We start from the raw sequence: 14,955 nt of genomic DNA on the forward strand, positions 1-14,955 counted from the left end.
GATGCTGCGTGAGCCGGGCCTTTCTCGCCACCCACTGCGGGGCCAGTGAGGCAGCCCAAACTGCAAAGCCATCCTCCTAGCAGACGTGTCCTTCGACGGGGGGCGGGGGGGAGTGAGGCTGGTGTGTGGCCGCAGAATACTCCCTCTGGTCAAAACAAGGACTGGCAAGAGGGACTGGCTGCCTTCCGTAAAAGCAAAACAAACGATGCGGTGCCTGGGTGGCTCAGGCAATTGAGCTTCCGACGTCGGCTCAGGTCGTGATCTCAAGGTTTGGCCCAGAGCCTGGAGCCTGCTTCGATTCTGTGACTCCCTCTCTCTGCCCCTCCCCCATTGCGCTGGCTCTCTCAAAAATAAACAAACATTTTAAAAAACCCTGCGATAACGGCCATGTTTATCAAACACGTGGCTCCCGTTCTAGATAGTGCTCTCCAACTATCCCCATAGATCTCTAGCCCCACGGGGGCTGGGTATTGATGTTCCACCAAAAGAGTCCCATAGCCAAGTAGCTTGGGAAATGTTGCACCTGCCCCTGTCCCCAGAGATTCAAAGGACTTCCTAGAGGCTCTGAAAAGTCCTGTCATGAAGAAACAGGTTAAGCTTTGTCTAGCCCAGCGATTCCTGAACTTAGTTGACCCCCGCCATCCATTTCGATAGGAGACCCATTGACAGGGGTGCCTGGCTGGCTCAGTCTGTAGAGCATAGAGCATGCAACTCTTGGTCTCAGGGTGGTGAGTGCAAGCCCCGCATTGGGCGTGGCACCTACTTAAAAAACAAACATTGACAGCCTCCAAGTTGCTATGCACAGACAGCTCCCTGTGCCTTGATGGGTGATGTGGCTCTCAGTACAGGGTCTTGCTTTTGTCTTCACTCTAGGTGAGGAATGGAAGTGCAGGGTCCTCTTCGTACTCAATTTAGAGATAAATACTAGGGGTGTGCCTGGGTGGCTCAGTCGGTTAAGCGTCCGACTTTGGCTCAGGTCATGATCTCGCGGTTCGTGAGTTCAAGCCTCGCATCAGGCTCTGTGCTGACGGTTCAGAGCCTGGAGCCTGTTTCAGATTCTGTGTCTCCCCACCCCACCCCCCTCTCCCACTCATACTCTGTCTCTCTCTCTCTAACATAAATAAACACTAAGAAAAAAAAAAAAGAAGATAAATACTAGGGACTCCTAGCTGGCTCAGTTGGGACAGCATGTGACTCTTGGTCTCAGGGTTGTGAGTTTGAGCCTCACACTGGGTGTAGAGATTACTTAAAACCTTCATTCATACATACATACATACATACATACATACTAGAGTGTTCAATATAGAGAAACAGCAATTGATGTCAAACTTAAAGCCTGACTGGCAATGCCAGGAAATGCCAGCATCTACTGTGATAAAATAACATTTTCTGATAAACCATTTTAGGTCCTGTCACTTTCAGGGTGCAGAAGGGTTTTGTCTTGTCCATAAAAATGTTGACGTGTTCCCCTCCACCCATGGCGAAAGTGAGCATTGCGCTGAAGTTAAGCAAAGTCCTAACCTAACAGGACAGTAGGTGTCCTGTGCTTTACATCTCACCAGACCCAGCACATTCTGCTGGAAATTTTGGGTTGTCTCTGTAAAATGTTTACATTTATTCTTTGGAGTAAAGTAGGAGCTTCTTTCTTAAAAGTGAACACTAGTGGGGCACCTGCGTGGCTCAGTCAGTTAAGCATCTGACTCTTGATTTCAGTTCAGGTCATGGTCTTGCTCTGATGGGATCGAGTCCCACATCGGGCTCTGTGCTGACAGCACAGAGCCCGCTTGGGATTCTCTGTCTCTCTCTCTCTCTGCCCCTCCCCCGCTCATGTACACACTCTCTAAAAATAAATAAACTAAAAAAACCCAAAGTGAACACTTAAATGCTTGACCTGAGCAGGTTTTTGGATGGACGTGTGTGGTTGTGTTCGACCAGCAATAGGCTTCTCTCAGCAGGAAGGAAGGAGATTCAGCCTCTGCCCATCCCGCAATCCTAGAATGAAAGATCTTATGGAAATAAATGAAACTGAATAATAGGCACCTGAGCCTCTTCAGTTTCTGGCTTAGCACTGCCCTGCCTGGCAAGGAGGGAAAGTTGTCTAGGGCAGCAGGCAGCCGCTGAACCGGACATGGAGAGGACCAGGACCAGGAGCCCTCGAGTTTTGGGAGCATCTGGGGCTGGGACCTGCAGTTACGCTGAGCAGCCGCTAGGTGTCAGGACACCTGGTTTGTGCTCCCTCTGGCAGGCAGGCTGACTGTATCCCGTTTCTGGGAGGATGCTCAGAGATCCCTGAGCACCCTCTGAGATCGCCGTTTGCACCAAGATCACCATTTATAGATGGAAAATTGAAGCTCAGAGCAGGCACTGGTCAACAGCTCCCCTGTGCTTGGTGCTACACTGGGGACAGGAGAAATGACAGAACAGGACCCAGCCCACGCACTTCTGGTGGTTATAAATCTCTAGGCACAGGAGCACCTGGGTGGCTCAGTCGGTTCAGCATCTGACTCTTGATTTCAGCTCAGGTCATGATCTCACGGTTCGGTTCGTGAGTTCGGGCCCCAAGTCGGGCCCCATGCTGGCTCTCTCTCAAAATAAATAATTAAAAAAAAAAAGTCTCTAGGCACAAGCAGTATCCGAGTTTGAACCCCTGCTTCACATCTTGGTACCTATGAGATCTTAAGCAAGTTACCTCTGCCTCAGCCTGCTATCTTCACATCTTCAAACCAGTAGTAATAACCTATCCCGTCAGTGCTGTGAGTGTGGCCATTAGAACAGGCCAGCTCGTCATGGTGGTGGCACAGCCCCAGTCATCACAGGCATGACTCTCCAGCCACGGACTCAGGTGTGTGGGCAGTGCCACTGCCTCCATTTTCCGTGACAGCCTGATTTCTGCCCCAAGCGCCCATTCCACGATTCCATGGGCACTATCACGGCCATCAGTTTCAGATCTTGCCCCCTTCCTACGTCAAGACTCCTGCAGGGTTAGGGCCCTGTGGGGGGAGCCTGCTGCCACTGGTTATCTGCCCATACCGGTTATTGCAGCCCCCCAGTCCCACGCCTCGGCACTGTCCCCAGCCTCACCGGGCATGTGGCCCTCTTGGGCCAGCCTGCCTGGCATCCTGTCACCTGGGTGCCAGACCCCTCCTGCATTGCTCTGTGGCGACTGGAGGCAGCAGGCCCGGGACCCCCTCACCTGCCTCTGCTCACCCCAGACCAGGGTGGTCTCCCTGTGGTCCAAGATGCTTCATCAACCCGGCTTCTCCAGGACACTGGCCCAGAAGGGACACATCAGTTCTGCCTTCCTCCTCCATCCCCCTTTGTTGTCCGAAGGGCTTGGGCTTTGGGGGGTGAGGGGGAAACAAAGTGCAAAAGACCCACAGGCACCTTCTGCTTCCATCCTGGGACTACAGGTCCGGGGCCAGCTCCTCCTTGAATGGAGACAAGGAACGGCAAGGTGGGAAGGGGGGTTGGAAATGTCATTGTAGTCAGCCCCTGCTCCGCATGGTTCCAACATGCAGAAACTTTAGTTACCACGGTCTAGGAAAACACCATCAGTCCCTCAACAACACAGTTCAGGTGTCAGTGACCCTGTGTGTATTAACTGAGTCGCCGCACCAGGTAGAGACTGCCTGAGCTCGCCAGCCTGCAAATCACTACGTAAACAACAGCCGCGCCTCCTGATCAGTGACCATCTGATCTTCCCAAGCCCGTGGGTGACCGGTCACCGCGTGTTACTCAGCGCCCAGACACCAGCCAAGTCGGGAGCCGTGCCACCTTCGCTGATGGACACACTGGCTACTCTGCGGAAACGCGTCACCGAAGCCGGGAGTCGACCGACAGAGGTGAGAAGGTGGCAAGGACGGGAAGTGGGGACACTGGAGGCAAATCCGGGTGTAGCAGCGACGGGGCCAGAAGAAAGAGCTGCGGCCAGAGGGGCCCGGTGAGGCCGACTTGATGAGAAGGACGATGTCCCCCCGGAAGTGATGCATAGTTTATTTACTTTCTATTTTTTTAATGTTTTATTTTATTTTTTGAGAGGCAGAATGAGAGTGCGAGCAGGGGAGGGGCAGAGAGAGAAGGAGACACAGAATCCGAAGCAGGCTCCAGGCTCCCAGCCGTCAGCACAGAGCCCGACGCGGGGCTCGAAGCCCCAAACGCAAGGTCATGACCTGAGCCGAAGTCAGAGCCACCCAGGCACCCCAAATACACATAGTTTAAAATCTACGACCTTGACCACTTCCAAGCGCATGGTTCTGTGGCATCAGGTGCTGTACGAGCAGGGACGGCTCCGTGAACTTGTGTGTGGACACCGTTGCAGAGATGCTCATCTCCTCGAGGCCGTTCTGATTTGAGTATCTGTGCTGCTTTCGAACAAAGAAAGAAGCTCGTTCATTGTCGATGCTTCTGAAAGTTAGAGTGTCCCCAGCAAAGATTAGCTTTACCGTTTCTGTTTGCCTGCATAGTTCTAACCAATGGGAAAGTTTTTCATGTTTGGGAGATCATGGAAGTCACACTTTTACCACTGATTTTTGTTTCTCTCCCCATGTCCACTTAAACAGTGTTATTGAGGGGCGCCTAAGGGGCTCGGTCGGCTAAGTGCCCAACTTCAGCTCAGGTCATGGTCTCACGGTTTGTGAGTTCGAGCCCCACGTCGGGCTCTGTGCTGACAGCCTGGAGCCTGCTTTGGATATGTCTGTCTGTCTCTCTGCCCCTTTCCTGCTCACGCTCTCTCTCTGTCTCTCAAAAATGAATAAACGTTAAAAAAATTTTTTTTGAAAATGTTATTGGGATGCCTAGGTGGCTCAGTTGGTTCAGTGTCCGACTCTTGATTTCCACTCAGGTCATGATCTCATGGTTCATGACATTGAGCCCTGGTCAGGCTCTGTGCTGACAGCACACAGCCTGCTTGGGATCCTCTCTCTCTGCACGCCACCCCCCCCCCCAATAAATAAATAAACTTTTAAAGAAAATAAAAGCAGTTTTCATTGAGATAAAATTCACATAACGTCAATTCACCAAAATTCGGTGGTTTCTAGTGGATTCACAATACCCTACAATTGTCAAGATTGCTTTGCAAGATTTCCGCTCGCAGAATCACCTTTAGTGCCCCATGCCTCCCTCCCGGCCCCCGGTGGCTGTTGGCAACCTTTTGCGTCCTTGCTTGTAGATCCATCACTCCAATCTCCACCTCCGTCCTCACATGGCGCTCTCCCTGTGTGGGTCGTGTGTCTGGGTCCACATTTCCCTCTTCTTGTAAGGACACCAGTCACTGGATTTAGGGCGTGCTCTCATCCAGAATGACCTCATCTCAACTTGATGACATCTGCAAAGACCCAATATCCAAGCAAGGTCACATTCACAAGCACCAGGCATTAGGACTTCAACACGTCTTTTGGGAAACACACTTCAACCCACAACAGGTGGCCTCCCAAATCCCCAGATAGCCCATCAAGTGACTCTTTGTGAGGATGCGTCTAGAACTTTGCATTTGTGCCCCCTCTTCCCAAAGTCTTGAGGAAACGAAGGGATGCATCACGGCTCCATTTCGATCATGAGACAAACTGCAAAGGCCTGAATTAGACTGGGGGTTGACGTGTGGGTGTGACACGTGGGCACTTAGTGTACGTTTGTAAGATCACAGAAATCAGCTGTGACAGTTTCTTTACAATTAGGCTTTGATGTGCATGTAACTTAGTTGCTGAGTGATATTTTTTTTTTAATTTCTGCCCTTTTAGAATCACCTGGTAATTCATCTGGAGTGAATAGAAGTACTCTGTTTACTTACTTATGCCCCAGATGTTTATTCCACACCCACAGCAAGCAAGACACAGTTCCAAGCACAGACACACTAAGATTTGCCATTACCAAGAGAAAACCCTTGACCTCATGGAATCACATTCTAATTAGGGGCACAGACCATGAGTGAGGAGCACAGATAGTACTGTGCAGAGAAGCATGCCCTGAAGAAAATAAAGGGGCGAGTGGTGGGGAAGGTGGTCAAAGAGGGCCCTTCTGAAGGGTCATGCTTGAGCAGAAGGCTGATGAAGAGAAGGAGTGAGCCCTTTAAGACTCTGGAGGAAGAGCATTCCAGAACAAGGGAAAGACCCTCAGGCCGAGGCATGCCTGGTGTCATCAGGGACAACAGAAGGTCAGCACACCAAGGCGGCTAGAGATAGCAGATGAGTCTGAAGGGCAGGCCAAGGACCAGATCACTCAGAGCCTAAGTGGGCAAGCCCAGGACGGTTCTCCCTCTAAGCGGGATGTGAAGCCACAGAGAACTGGCCACTCTGACCTATGTTTAGAAAGATGTCCCCCAAGGGCCTGCAGGCAGCTCTTCAGCCGCCCAGGGGAGGGCCGGAGGGGTTTGACCGAGAGCCCATAGCGCCACGGTGCAGCAGGAAGGCAGAGGTCAGATTTGGGAGATGATTTGGCGAGAATGGCAGAGTTGGCTGTCGGGCCAGATGGAGACTTGCGGGAATATGAGAGGCACCAAGGGACACTCGGGCAGAGGGGTGAGGGAGCGGTGTTTGCTGAGATAAGGGGCTTTGGGGAAGGAAGAGTTCCGTTCTGAACAAAGAACAGGTAGGAAAACAGAAACACATAGCAAGATGGTGACTTAATCCAGCCATGTCGATAATCACCCCAAAGGAAGAACAGAGATTAGCCAATAGGGTTTTTAAAAAGCAAAAACCAGGGGCGCCTGGGTGGCTCAGTCGGTTGGGTGTCTGACTTCGGCTCAGGTCGCGATCTTGCAGTCTGTGAGTTTGAGCCCTGCATGGGGCTCTGTGCTGACAGCTCAGAACCTGGAGCTTGCTTCAGATTCTGTCTCTGTCTCTCTCTGCCCCTCCCCTGCTCTTACTGTGTCTCTCTTAAAAGTAAAATAAAAACATAAAAAATTAAACAGCTATGTGCTTCCTATAAGAAACCCACTTTTTTTTTTAATGTTTATTTTTGAGAGACAGAGAGAGAGACAGCGTGAGTGGGAGAGGGGCAGAGAGAGAGGGGGACAGAGAATCCGAAGTGGGCTCTTTGGTGGAAGAGTGAGCCCGATATGGGGGCTTGAACCATGAGATCACTGAGGAGCCGCGAACTGTGAGATCATGACCTGAGCCCAAATCAGACGTTCAATGGATTGAGCCACCGAGGTGCCCCAAGAAACCCACTTCAAATGCAAAGGCCCCAATAGGTTAAAAGTAAGGGATGGGAAAAAACAGGTGATGTCAACACTGACCAAAGGAAACCCAAAGTGGCTATGCTAAAGTCAAAGTAAATTACAGGGTAGGTAACACTTCTAGGATTAGAGGGACATTTCAAAATGATAAAGGGATCAGTTCATGAAAAGGACCCAACAATGCTAGATGTTCATGCATGTAATAACAGAGCTTCAAATTCATGAAGCAAAAAACAGATTGAGCGGCAAGAAGAAAGACAAAAGCACAACTGTAATCCGACATTTCAGCACCTCTCTTAGGAATGGGTAGAACAACTACATAGAAAATCAGTAAGGGAGCACCTGGGTGGCTCAGTTGGTTGAGCGTCCGACTCTGGCTCAGGTCGTGGTCTCACGGTTCGTGGGTTCAAGCCCCACGTCGGGCTCTGTGCTGACAGCTCGGAGCCTGGAGCCTGCTTCGGATTCTGTGTCTCCCCCTCTCTCTACCCTTCCCCACTCGCTCTCTCCCTCTCTCTATCAAAAATAAATAATCATTTAAAAATGTTAAAAAGAGGGGCACCTGGGTGGCTCAGTCGGTTGAGCGTCCGACTTCAGCTCAGGTCATGATGTCACAGTTTGTGGGCTCGAGCCCCACATCAGGCTCTGTGCTGACCACTTGCTCAGAGCCTGGAGCCTGCTTCAGATTCTGTGTCTCCTTCTCTCTCTGCCCCTCCCTGACTCATGCTTTGTCTCCCTCTGTTTCTCAAAAATAAATAAATGTAAAAAAAAATTTTTTTAATAAAAATTAAAAAAAAAAATCAGTAAAGATGTAGAAGACCCGAACAACACTTTCAACCAACCTGGCCTAATTGGTATTTCCTAGAACACGCCAACAGGAGCAAAATGGAGCTTCTAAGGTTGGGAGTTATCACTGTATAGATGTGTTGAATGTCATGGGGTTAGGGGAGGTCACTTGGGGAGCTTTGTTAGGACACAAAAGTAGTTTGAAGACAGCATTGGGCCACTCCAACCTTTAAGGATGCGGAAGAGGAGAGGGGTCCAGCAAAGGAGACTGAGAAGGAGCCTAGTGTTGGAGGAGGGCCAGGTAAAGGAAACATTCAGAGGGGAGAGGGCCCTGCTGTATCCAAGCTGCCCAGCAGTCCAGCAAGATGAGAACCGAGGACTGATCACTGGATTTGGCCACGCAGAGGCCTTTGGTGACCTGGACAGCAGCACTTGCCCAGGGATGTCGGGGAGCTCTTGATCATTATGTCAAGGCAGGGTGAGCCGCAGCCCCACCCATGCTTATTTTCAAGGCATTTTGCTGGAGCCAAAAGATGGAGAGGTGCGGGCAGGCAACGTGGCAGGATTGTCTTTCTTTTTAAGGCAGGGATGCATTGGAGGAGGTTGGGCACCACTGGGAAGGATCAAGGCAGGAGAGGGCGAGCGTTTGGGAGCCAGAGAATTCAGAAGTGATATCCGTGAGAAAGGATGGGGTCCAGGGCGCGCAGGGAGCCATGGCCTTGGTCTGGGGACACAGGTCTTAGGTGAGGAAAGGGGTGGGGTACCTCTGGAGAAGAGCACCCAGGGGAGCATCAGGGGTCTCAGACGACCTCTAGGCAGGAGTGACCCCTAATCTGCCCTTAGACACAAAGTTCTCTAACCTTCCCAGTGGGCGGCGGGATGCAGGCCAGGCCACAGGCTGGCATTCGCCTCTGGTCACTGCCATTACTCGTTCTGTAGCAAAGGGCAAGTGACCCGGGTGACCTTGGGAATGTGAACCCGGTGGCGCCCCCAGGACCAGGGCGCGGGGACTGGGGAGGGGCCTCCTTGCGCGCGCGCGTGTGTCCGCCTCCGCGCCACTAGGGGGCACCAAGAGACCGTTTGCTGGGTCTGGGCGCTGCCCACCCCCCCCCTCCCCCCCCACGCCCCGGGACCGCGACTCAGCCGGCTCCCGGCCTCACCTTGAGGCCCCCTGGACCGAACCCGGGCGGAAAGGGAGCGGGTGCTGGGGCCAGCTCATCCAAAAGCGCCCTGTAGCCTCCCCCTCCCCGGTGAGCGAAGGGCGGTGCAGTCTGCGCTGGCCGCGGAACGGCGGGGCCCGCCTGGGTTAAAGCAGCTGGAAGGTCAAAATCCAAAATGTGCCCTGTGGACCGGCGGCTGCTGCCATCGCCAGCACCCGGTTCCCGGGGGTAAGCGTTGGTCCCACAGCCATTAACCAAGCACCCACGTTGGGCCGGGCCCTGCTGCATTCCGAGCACATGGAACGAACGAACGAATGAATGAATGGGCAAGCCCTATATGGTATTTTGGGAGAGGAGGGGCGATCCCAGGCGCAGGGCCTGCAGGTACTGAGCCAGCGGGGCTTCCGCTGAGGGGCTCGGTGCCACCCCAGGGTCGGGAGAAGGAGAGAGGAGAGAGGCAGGGTAGGGATGGTACTGAGCCCCCAGCTGGGACTCGAGGAGACACCCAGTGCAGTACTTTAAAGAGAGGGATGGGGAATGGACACGATCTCCTCCGTGTAGACAGTTCATCCCCAATTTCTGATAAAATACAAGTCGCCTAGCAGCCACAGTCATCCCCCATCAACTTGGAACGAATTCTCTTTCCAACAGCTCCCCCGCCCTTCTGTGCCCACTGCCAATTGAAAGCAGCTTCTGCTGCAGTAGGACAGGGGGAAACTGAGCCGCCTAAGGGAGCAAGTGGTGGGAGAAGCCAGGCTTGGGGGGAGGACCCCCGCCGCCAATCCAAGGGCAGCTTGGAATTTGGTGGGGGCGGTGGGGGTGGGGCAGAGTCTGGTGCCAGCAGGCCAAAAGGGCACGGTTACAAGAAATCTCCTCCCCTTGCAGCCCTGGGGGCGGCCCAGGGGTTAAGGAATTTAGAGTGCTTAGCCCCTGGGTACAGTAAGCACTCAATCAACATTGACCATTCTTATTACATATTAAACACAGCAAACATCTTTATAAAACAGAAATGCCAGCACTTTGGGTCAATGTATGAATCTTTTTTCAGAGTCTTTCAATTTCCATCCTCTTGGAAATAACAAACACTTTTAATTTTGAACCTATCTGCAAATCCGAAGCCCACTGCTCCGTTGCCCTGGCTCTGGGCCAGGTTGCAGATGTTTGAGTGTCTCGGATGCCCAAGTGGCTGCGTCTCCTGGGGTCTTTTGAATGGTGCTGACTCACCGTGCACGCTGCAAGCAGCCTCACTCCGTCTGCCAGGTCGCTGCTGGATTTCTGGGTCTCAGGTGGTGTGTGGTCAATTCAGAGTTCGCTAACCTGCACCTGACAGATTTCCCTCTTCATTCCTGTTCCTACCCCAAAGGACATAGGGGTGGGGGTGGGGGTGCTCAGCAGAGTGCTTAGCATTGAGCGAGCATTCAGTGTTAGCTGTTGGTGACATTGTTATTATTCGTTACCATTATGATCACAGAACAAACTCGTTGCAGTTAGTTGTTTTGTATTTTTCTTGGAAAGTTATCTATATCTGTGTGGGCATATCACACAAGGGTAGACTGATGGAGGGCAGGAGGATGGGGTACTGCTCTGTCCCCTCTTCCATGAGCTCCTTAGAGACAAGAATCATCTGATTAGTTTCCATGTTCCAGCAGCCTCTGGGGCTTGGCATTGGGTAATTGAGCAAGGATAAGCATATTGTATGTTTCCCAGTTTTCCAAAGATGATTTGGGGGAATCAAATCATCCTATCATCATCCTACCAATCAGGATTCAGCTCTGTGACTGTGCACTCGGATATAAAAATAACACCTTTGGCTTCCCTTCCTCCACCCAATTTAAGAAGCAAGTTATGAGTTTGAACTTTCAAAGGCCAATTAATGCTCCTTAAAAGAAACTGTCATCTCTAAACCAAGAGAGTGGGCAGCCTGGACTCTGGCCCTTGTCATCTCCGTGTAAGGGAGGAGATCCAGGTGGATGCGAGTTGGGGGGGAGCTTTAGCCAGCAGACATTTCAGCCCCTGCCTTATGAGGACCCAGATGCTGAGTCCCATGGAATGACAGTGCCACCCCGCTGCTAGCAGAGCAGCTCTGTTCTACACAGATGCTGTCACATAGCTCATCACAGCATCCTGGAGGGAATTATTTTGTTATTAGCAGCCAGGACCCATACCAGCTTGGCTTTATCCCATCGTTCAGATGTCATCTCCTGGCTTTACCTTACATTGCCTCTGCAGCCAGGGCTCCAGCCGCAACCTTCATTCAGGCTCCTCTGTCTTTGTAGAGGCTAGTTCCTCTGCGGGGAATATCCCCTTCCCAACCGCCCCTTTCCAGCCTAGCAATGTGGCACGCCCCTCGTCTCGTGCCCCTCTGAAAACGTTCTCCCTCTCTCCGTGCAGATCTAACAACACATGTCATGACAGTATTTTAGCACTTAACACATTGTAGTCATTCATCCGTTCAACGCGAGGACGTAGGTTAAATGCTTAGAGCAATGTCGATCACCGGCTAACTGCTAAAAAAAAAAAAAAAGTTAGCTCTCGTCATTAACACCATTTACTCAATATTTATGGAGCGTCTCAGGCTCTGTGCTGTTCAGCCACAGCACCGAACAAGAGAGATACAGTCCCTGACCACCCCATACCGCCCACGAGCCAAGCCAAGTTCCCATCTTCAGGGTCTGCGATGCGGGAAACGCGGGACGCGCCCAGCATGGGGACTACAGATCCCAGAAGGCTGCGCGGCGGCGTCGCCGGGGCCCGCCCGCGCGCATGCGCAACGTCGTGACGCCAGGGCGGCGAGCGGGCGCTAGTGGCTGAGGCGGCGGGTCGCGGGCGGGGCGGACCGGCGGGCGGCGGCCTTTAGGGCGGAGCCGGCGTCCGCTCCCCTCAGTCGGCCGCGGCTAGCGGACGGTCGGGTTCCGGTGCCCGTTTCTCTCGCTCGCCGGCTCGGCGCTCGCTCTCGTGTGGAGCTGCGGCCGCCTGCCCAGCGCTCCCTGCGGGTCCCGAGCGCGGCGCCATGTCAGAGCCGGGCGGCGGCGGCGGCGAGGACGGCTCGGCCGGCTTGGAGGTGTCGGCCGTGCAGAACGTGGCCGACGTATCGGTGCTGCAGAAGCACCTGCGCAAGCTGGTGCCTCTGCTGCTGGAGGATGGCGGCGAGGCGCCGGCCGCGCTCGAGGCGGCGCTGGAGGAGAAGAGCGCCCTGGAGCAGATGCGCAAGTTCCTGTCCGACCCGCAAGTCCACACGGTCCTGGTGGAGCGCTCCACGCTCAAAGGTGCGGGGCCGGGCGTTGGGGCCCGGGTCGGGGTCCGGGGGGAGGGTCGCGGCCGGGGCGGGAGCGGCCTCGGGGCTGCAGACGCCCCGCGGGATGGGGCCCAGAGGCCGCCCGGCGAGGCCGGCGCCACACCCCCTGCCAGGCGGGAGTGGCGGGGGTGCCCCCTTCCGGGTCGCGGGGAACGACGAGGGTGCTCCCTGTCTAGCCGTCACCCAAAACAATGGGATCGCTTTGTCTGCTCGGGCCTCAAGATGGCCGAGTTGGGTGGAGACAGCGTCTCCCGGGCTGAGCGCGGGCGGAGGCCGCATCCCGGCCTCCAATGTCACATGAGCTTTTCGGTTTCGATTTGTGGCCGCGCCAGGCCGGCCTCGGGAGGGATGTGTCAGGGGCAGACCCGCGGAGCCGTGCGCAGCCTGGGGGTAGGGGTCAGAGCTGGGCGGAGGGGGGAGGGGGGGAGCCCTGGCGGGCGGGCGTCCCGGCCCTGCCCTGTCGGAGCCAGATGCTGAGGCCCACGCAGTGACAGGGCCGGCCCGGGCCCGGCGCGGAGCATCCCTGTTCAGGGTGGATGCGCGCTCCCAGGGCTGCCTCTCGGTCCGCACAGCGTCCCTGCCGCCTGGGCGTATTGCCCCATTTCACACGCCAGCAAACAGGCTCAGGCGAAGTGACGCGCCCAAAGTCACCAGCTGACTCCCCTGCCTGGACTAGACTCAGCATCTCGGTGGCCAGGACACTGCTGGGTCTCTCTAATCACACCCTTGGGTCACTGTAATACTTAGGTGATCCTTAATGACCCTGTAACATTTGAGTCTAGTTTGCAGGTTTTTTTTTTTTAAAGAGAGACTCACTTGGGGACAGGGAGCAAAAGGCTTGCACATTCCAGCAGTCTCCTCAAATAGGGACCTTCCCAAAGGCGGCTAGGTTCATCTTGAGAATCGAGCTTGTCTTCAGGGAGAGCTTCTGGACTCACTAGGACCCCTAAGATCTGGCGGCACAGTTTGGGTGTGGCGTCGCCCGTCTGGGAACTCGGGGGTGGCCGGGTACATTTAACCTTGGTACTGAGGGGCTGGCCACCGTGTGAAAATGTTTGCCGGGCGGCTCTGTATTGTCCCAAGACCCGCTGTCCGGGCTGTCAAGAACAGAACTCGCTACCTGTCTCCCGATCCCCCCCCACCCCCCCCCACCCCCCCGCGCCCATGCTAATGTTTATTTCTGATAGTTTGTTTCTTTCAAAGGCTATTCTGGGTACTTGAGAGAGGCTTCATTGTAGCTTCTGCTTGGGTGGGAGGGTGGGAGGGTCAGAGTGTGTGAAAGAATATGTTTTAGATTCACGTGCAGTGTTCAAAGCAGAGGAGCCATTCGGAGGTATTTTTAGACTATTAATGTTGTTTAGGGTTTTCTGTTATGTTTAGGGTTATGTTTCCAGCATGGAAACCACTAGTGTTAAAAAAAAAAAAAAAAATTCATCCACCTACTCTTTTTCAGGAAGAGTGTGTATTTAGTCATGATAGAAAATTTAAAGTGTACGGATAAAGAAAAAATCACCCGGAGTCCTTCGACCCAGATATAACGACTGTCAGCATTTTGGAATCTTTCTGGTCATTTTTCAATGAATATACATTATTTTATTAAAGTGTGTCTTAACTTGTGTTAAATTACTGTATTTTGAGTAGTTTGACCTTGACCAATTCTTGATCGTATTTTCATTGCACAGTTTATGTATGAAAAGTGGTGATTTCTACGTTGGGTCTCCGTTTCTTTTTATGGAAAAAAATAGTTTTTGCTTCTAGATTGGCTTTTCTCAAACGTTGGAACCAAACTTTGCTAAAATTATTGGGAAGCCCTATTTCTGTAGTATGCTTTCTTGCGCAGATCGTCTGTTTTCTCAATGGCATATTTTCATATTTCAGTCCAAGCATCCAAATCTTGGCTCCATAATGACTTGCACTTTTCAGCGTTGACTAAGGAATGAGGGTGTCTAAAATTGAAATCCTACCTCATTACTGTATGTATAAAAATAAAAAATACTTCCAATAATTCAACCTGTCTCTAATTTATTTTTCACTTAAAAAATTTAAAGAGAGAGTATATGGTCCCGTCAGTCTTATTAGCATCCTGACTAAACTAGCATAAGGTATTTAGACATCAGTACAGACCCGGGCACTTGATAAGGAGGGCTGTCTTCCGGGTGATTTTTGAGTCAGCATCAGCCTTTGTACATTTAATCAAATGTGAGCATCCAGTACTTAGTTGCAGTGAAAAAGTAGGTTTGCTTTATAGTGTGGAAAGCAGATCTGAATTGTTTAAACTGAGTAAAGACCATCAACAAGAATGAAGTCCTGATGTAGTGAACAGGGAAATTGCTTTCATTATTCCCTTTTTTTATTCCCCCTTTTTATAGAAAGAATTTTCCAAACACTTGTAATTGAATATAGACGCATTTATTTTTATTTCTTTTTTTTTATGTTTTTTTTTTTTTTTTTTTTTTTTTTTTTTTTTTTTTAGAGAGAGAGAGAACACATGCCTGAGTGGAGGAAGAGCAGAGGGAGGGGGAGAGGCAGAATCCCAGGCAGGTTCC

General features: G+C 52.4%; 1 protein-coding gene, 1 long non-coding RNA gene and 1 other non-coding gene across 3 annotated transcripts in view; 2 read left to right on the top strand and 1 right to left on the bottom strand.

The window, feature by feature from the left end:
• Positions 1 to 4,966: 4,966 nt before the first annotated feature.
• On the bottom strand, positions 4,967 to 9,405 carry LOC123584341. Its single transcript, XR_006705364.1, has 2 exons — positions 9,115 to 9,405; positions 4,967 to 5,323 (listed from the first exon to the last, which is right to left on the bottom strand). It is a non-coding gene; the product is annotated as an uncharacterized LOC123584341 (long non-coding RNA).
• Positions 7,512 to 7,596, top strand: TRNAQ-CUG. Its single transcript has one exon. It is a non-coding gene; the product is annotated as a tRNA-Gln (tRNA).
• A 2,492-nt stretch (positions 9,406 to 11,897) lies between the features above and the next one.
• The window catches only part of DYNC1H1 (dynein cytoplasmic 1 heavy chain 1), a 78,725-nt gene continuing 75,667 nt past the window's right edge, over positions 11,898 to 14,955 (top strand). Inside the window, exon 1 of the mRNA XM_045452129.1 lies at positions 11,898 to 12,380. Within this exon, the coding sequence (XP_045308085.1) occupies positions 12,125 to 12,380 (256 nt within the window). The 5' untranslated portion in view covers positions 11,898 to 12,124. The remainder of the gene's footprint in view (positions 12,381 to 14,955) is intronic.

The sequence above is a fragment of the Leopardus geoffroyi genome, chromosome B3 (assembly GCF_018350155.1).
Source record: "Leopardus geoffroyi isolate Oge1 chromosome B3, O.geoffroyi_Oge1_pat1.0, whole genome shotgun sequence".
Classification (NCBI taxonomy): domain Eukaryota; kingdom Metazoa; phylum Chordata; class Mammalia; order Carnivora; family Felidae; genus Leopardus; species Leopardus geoffroyi.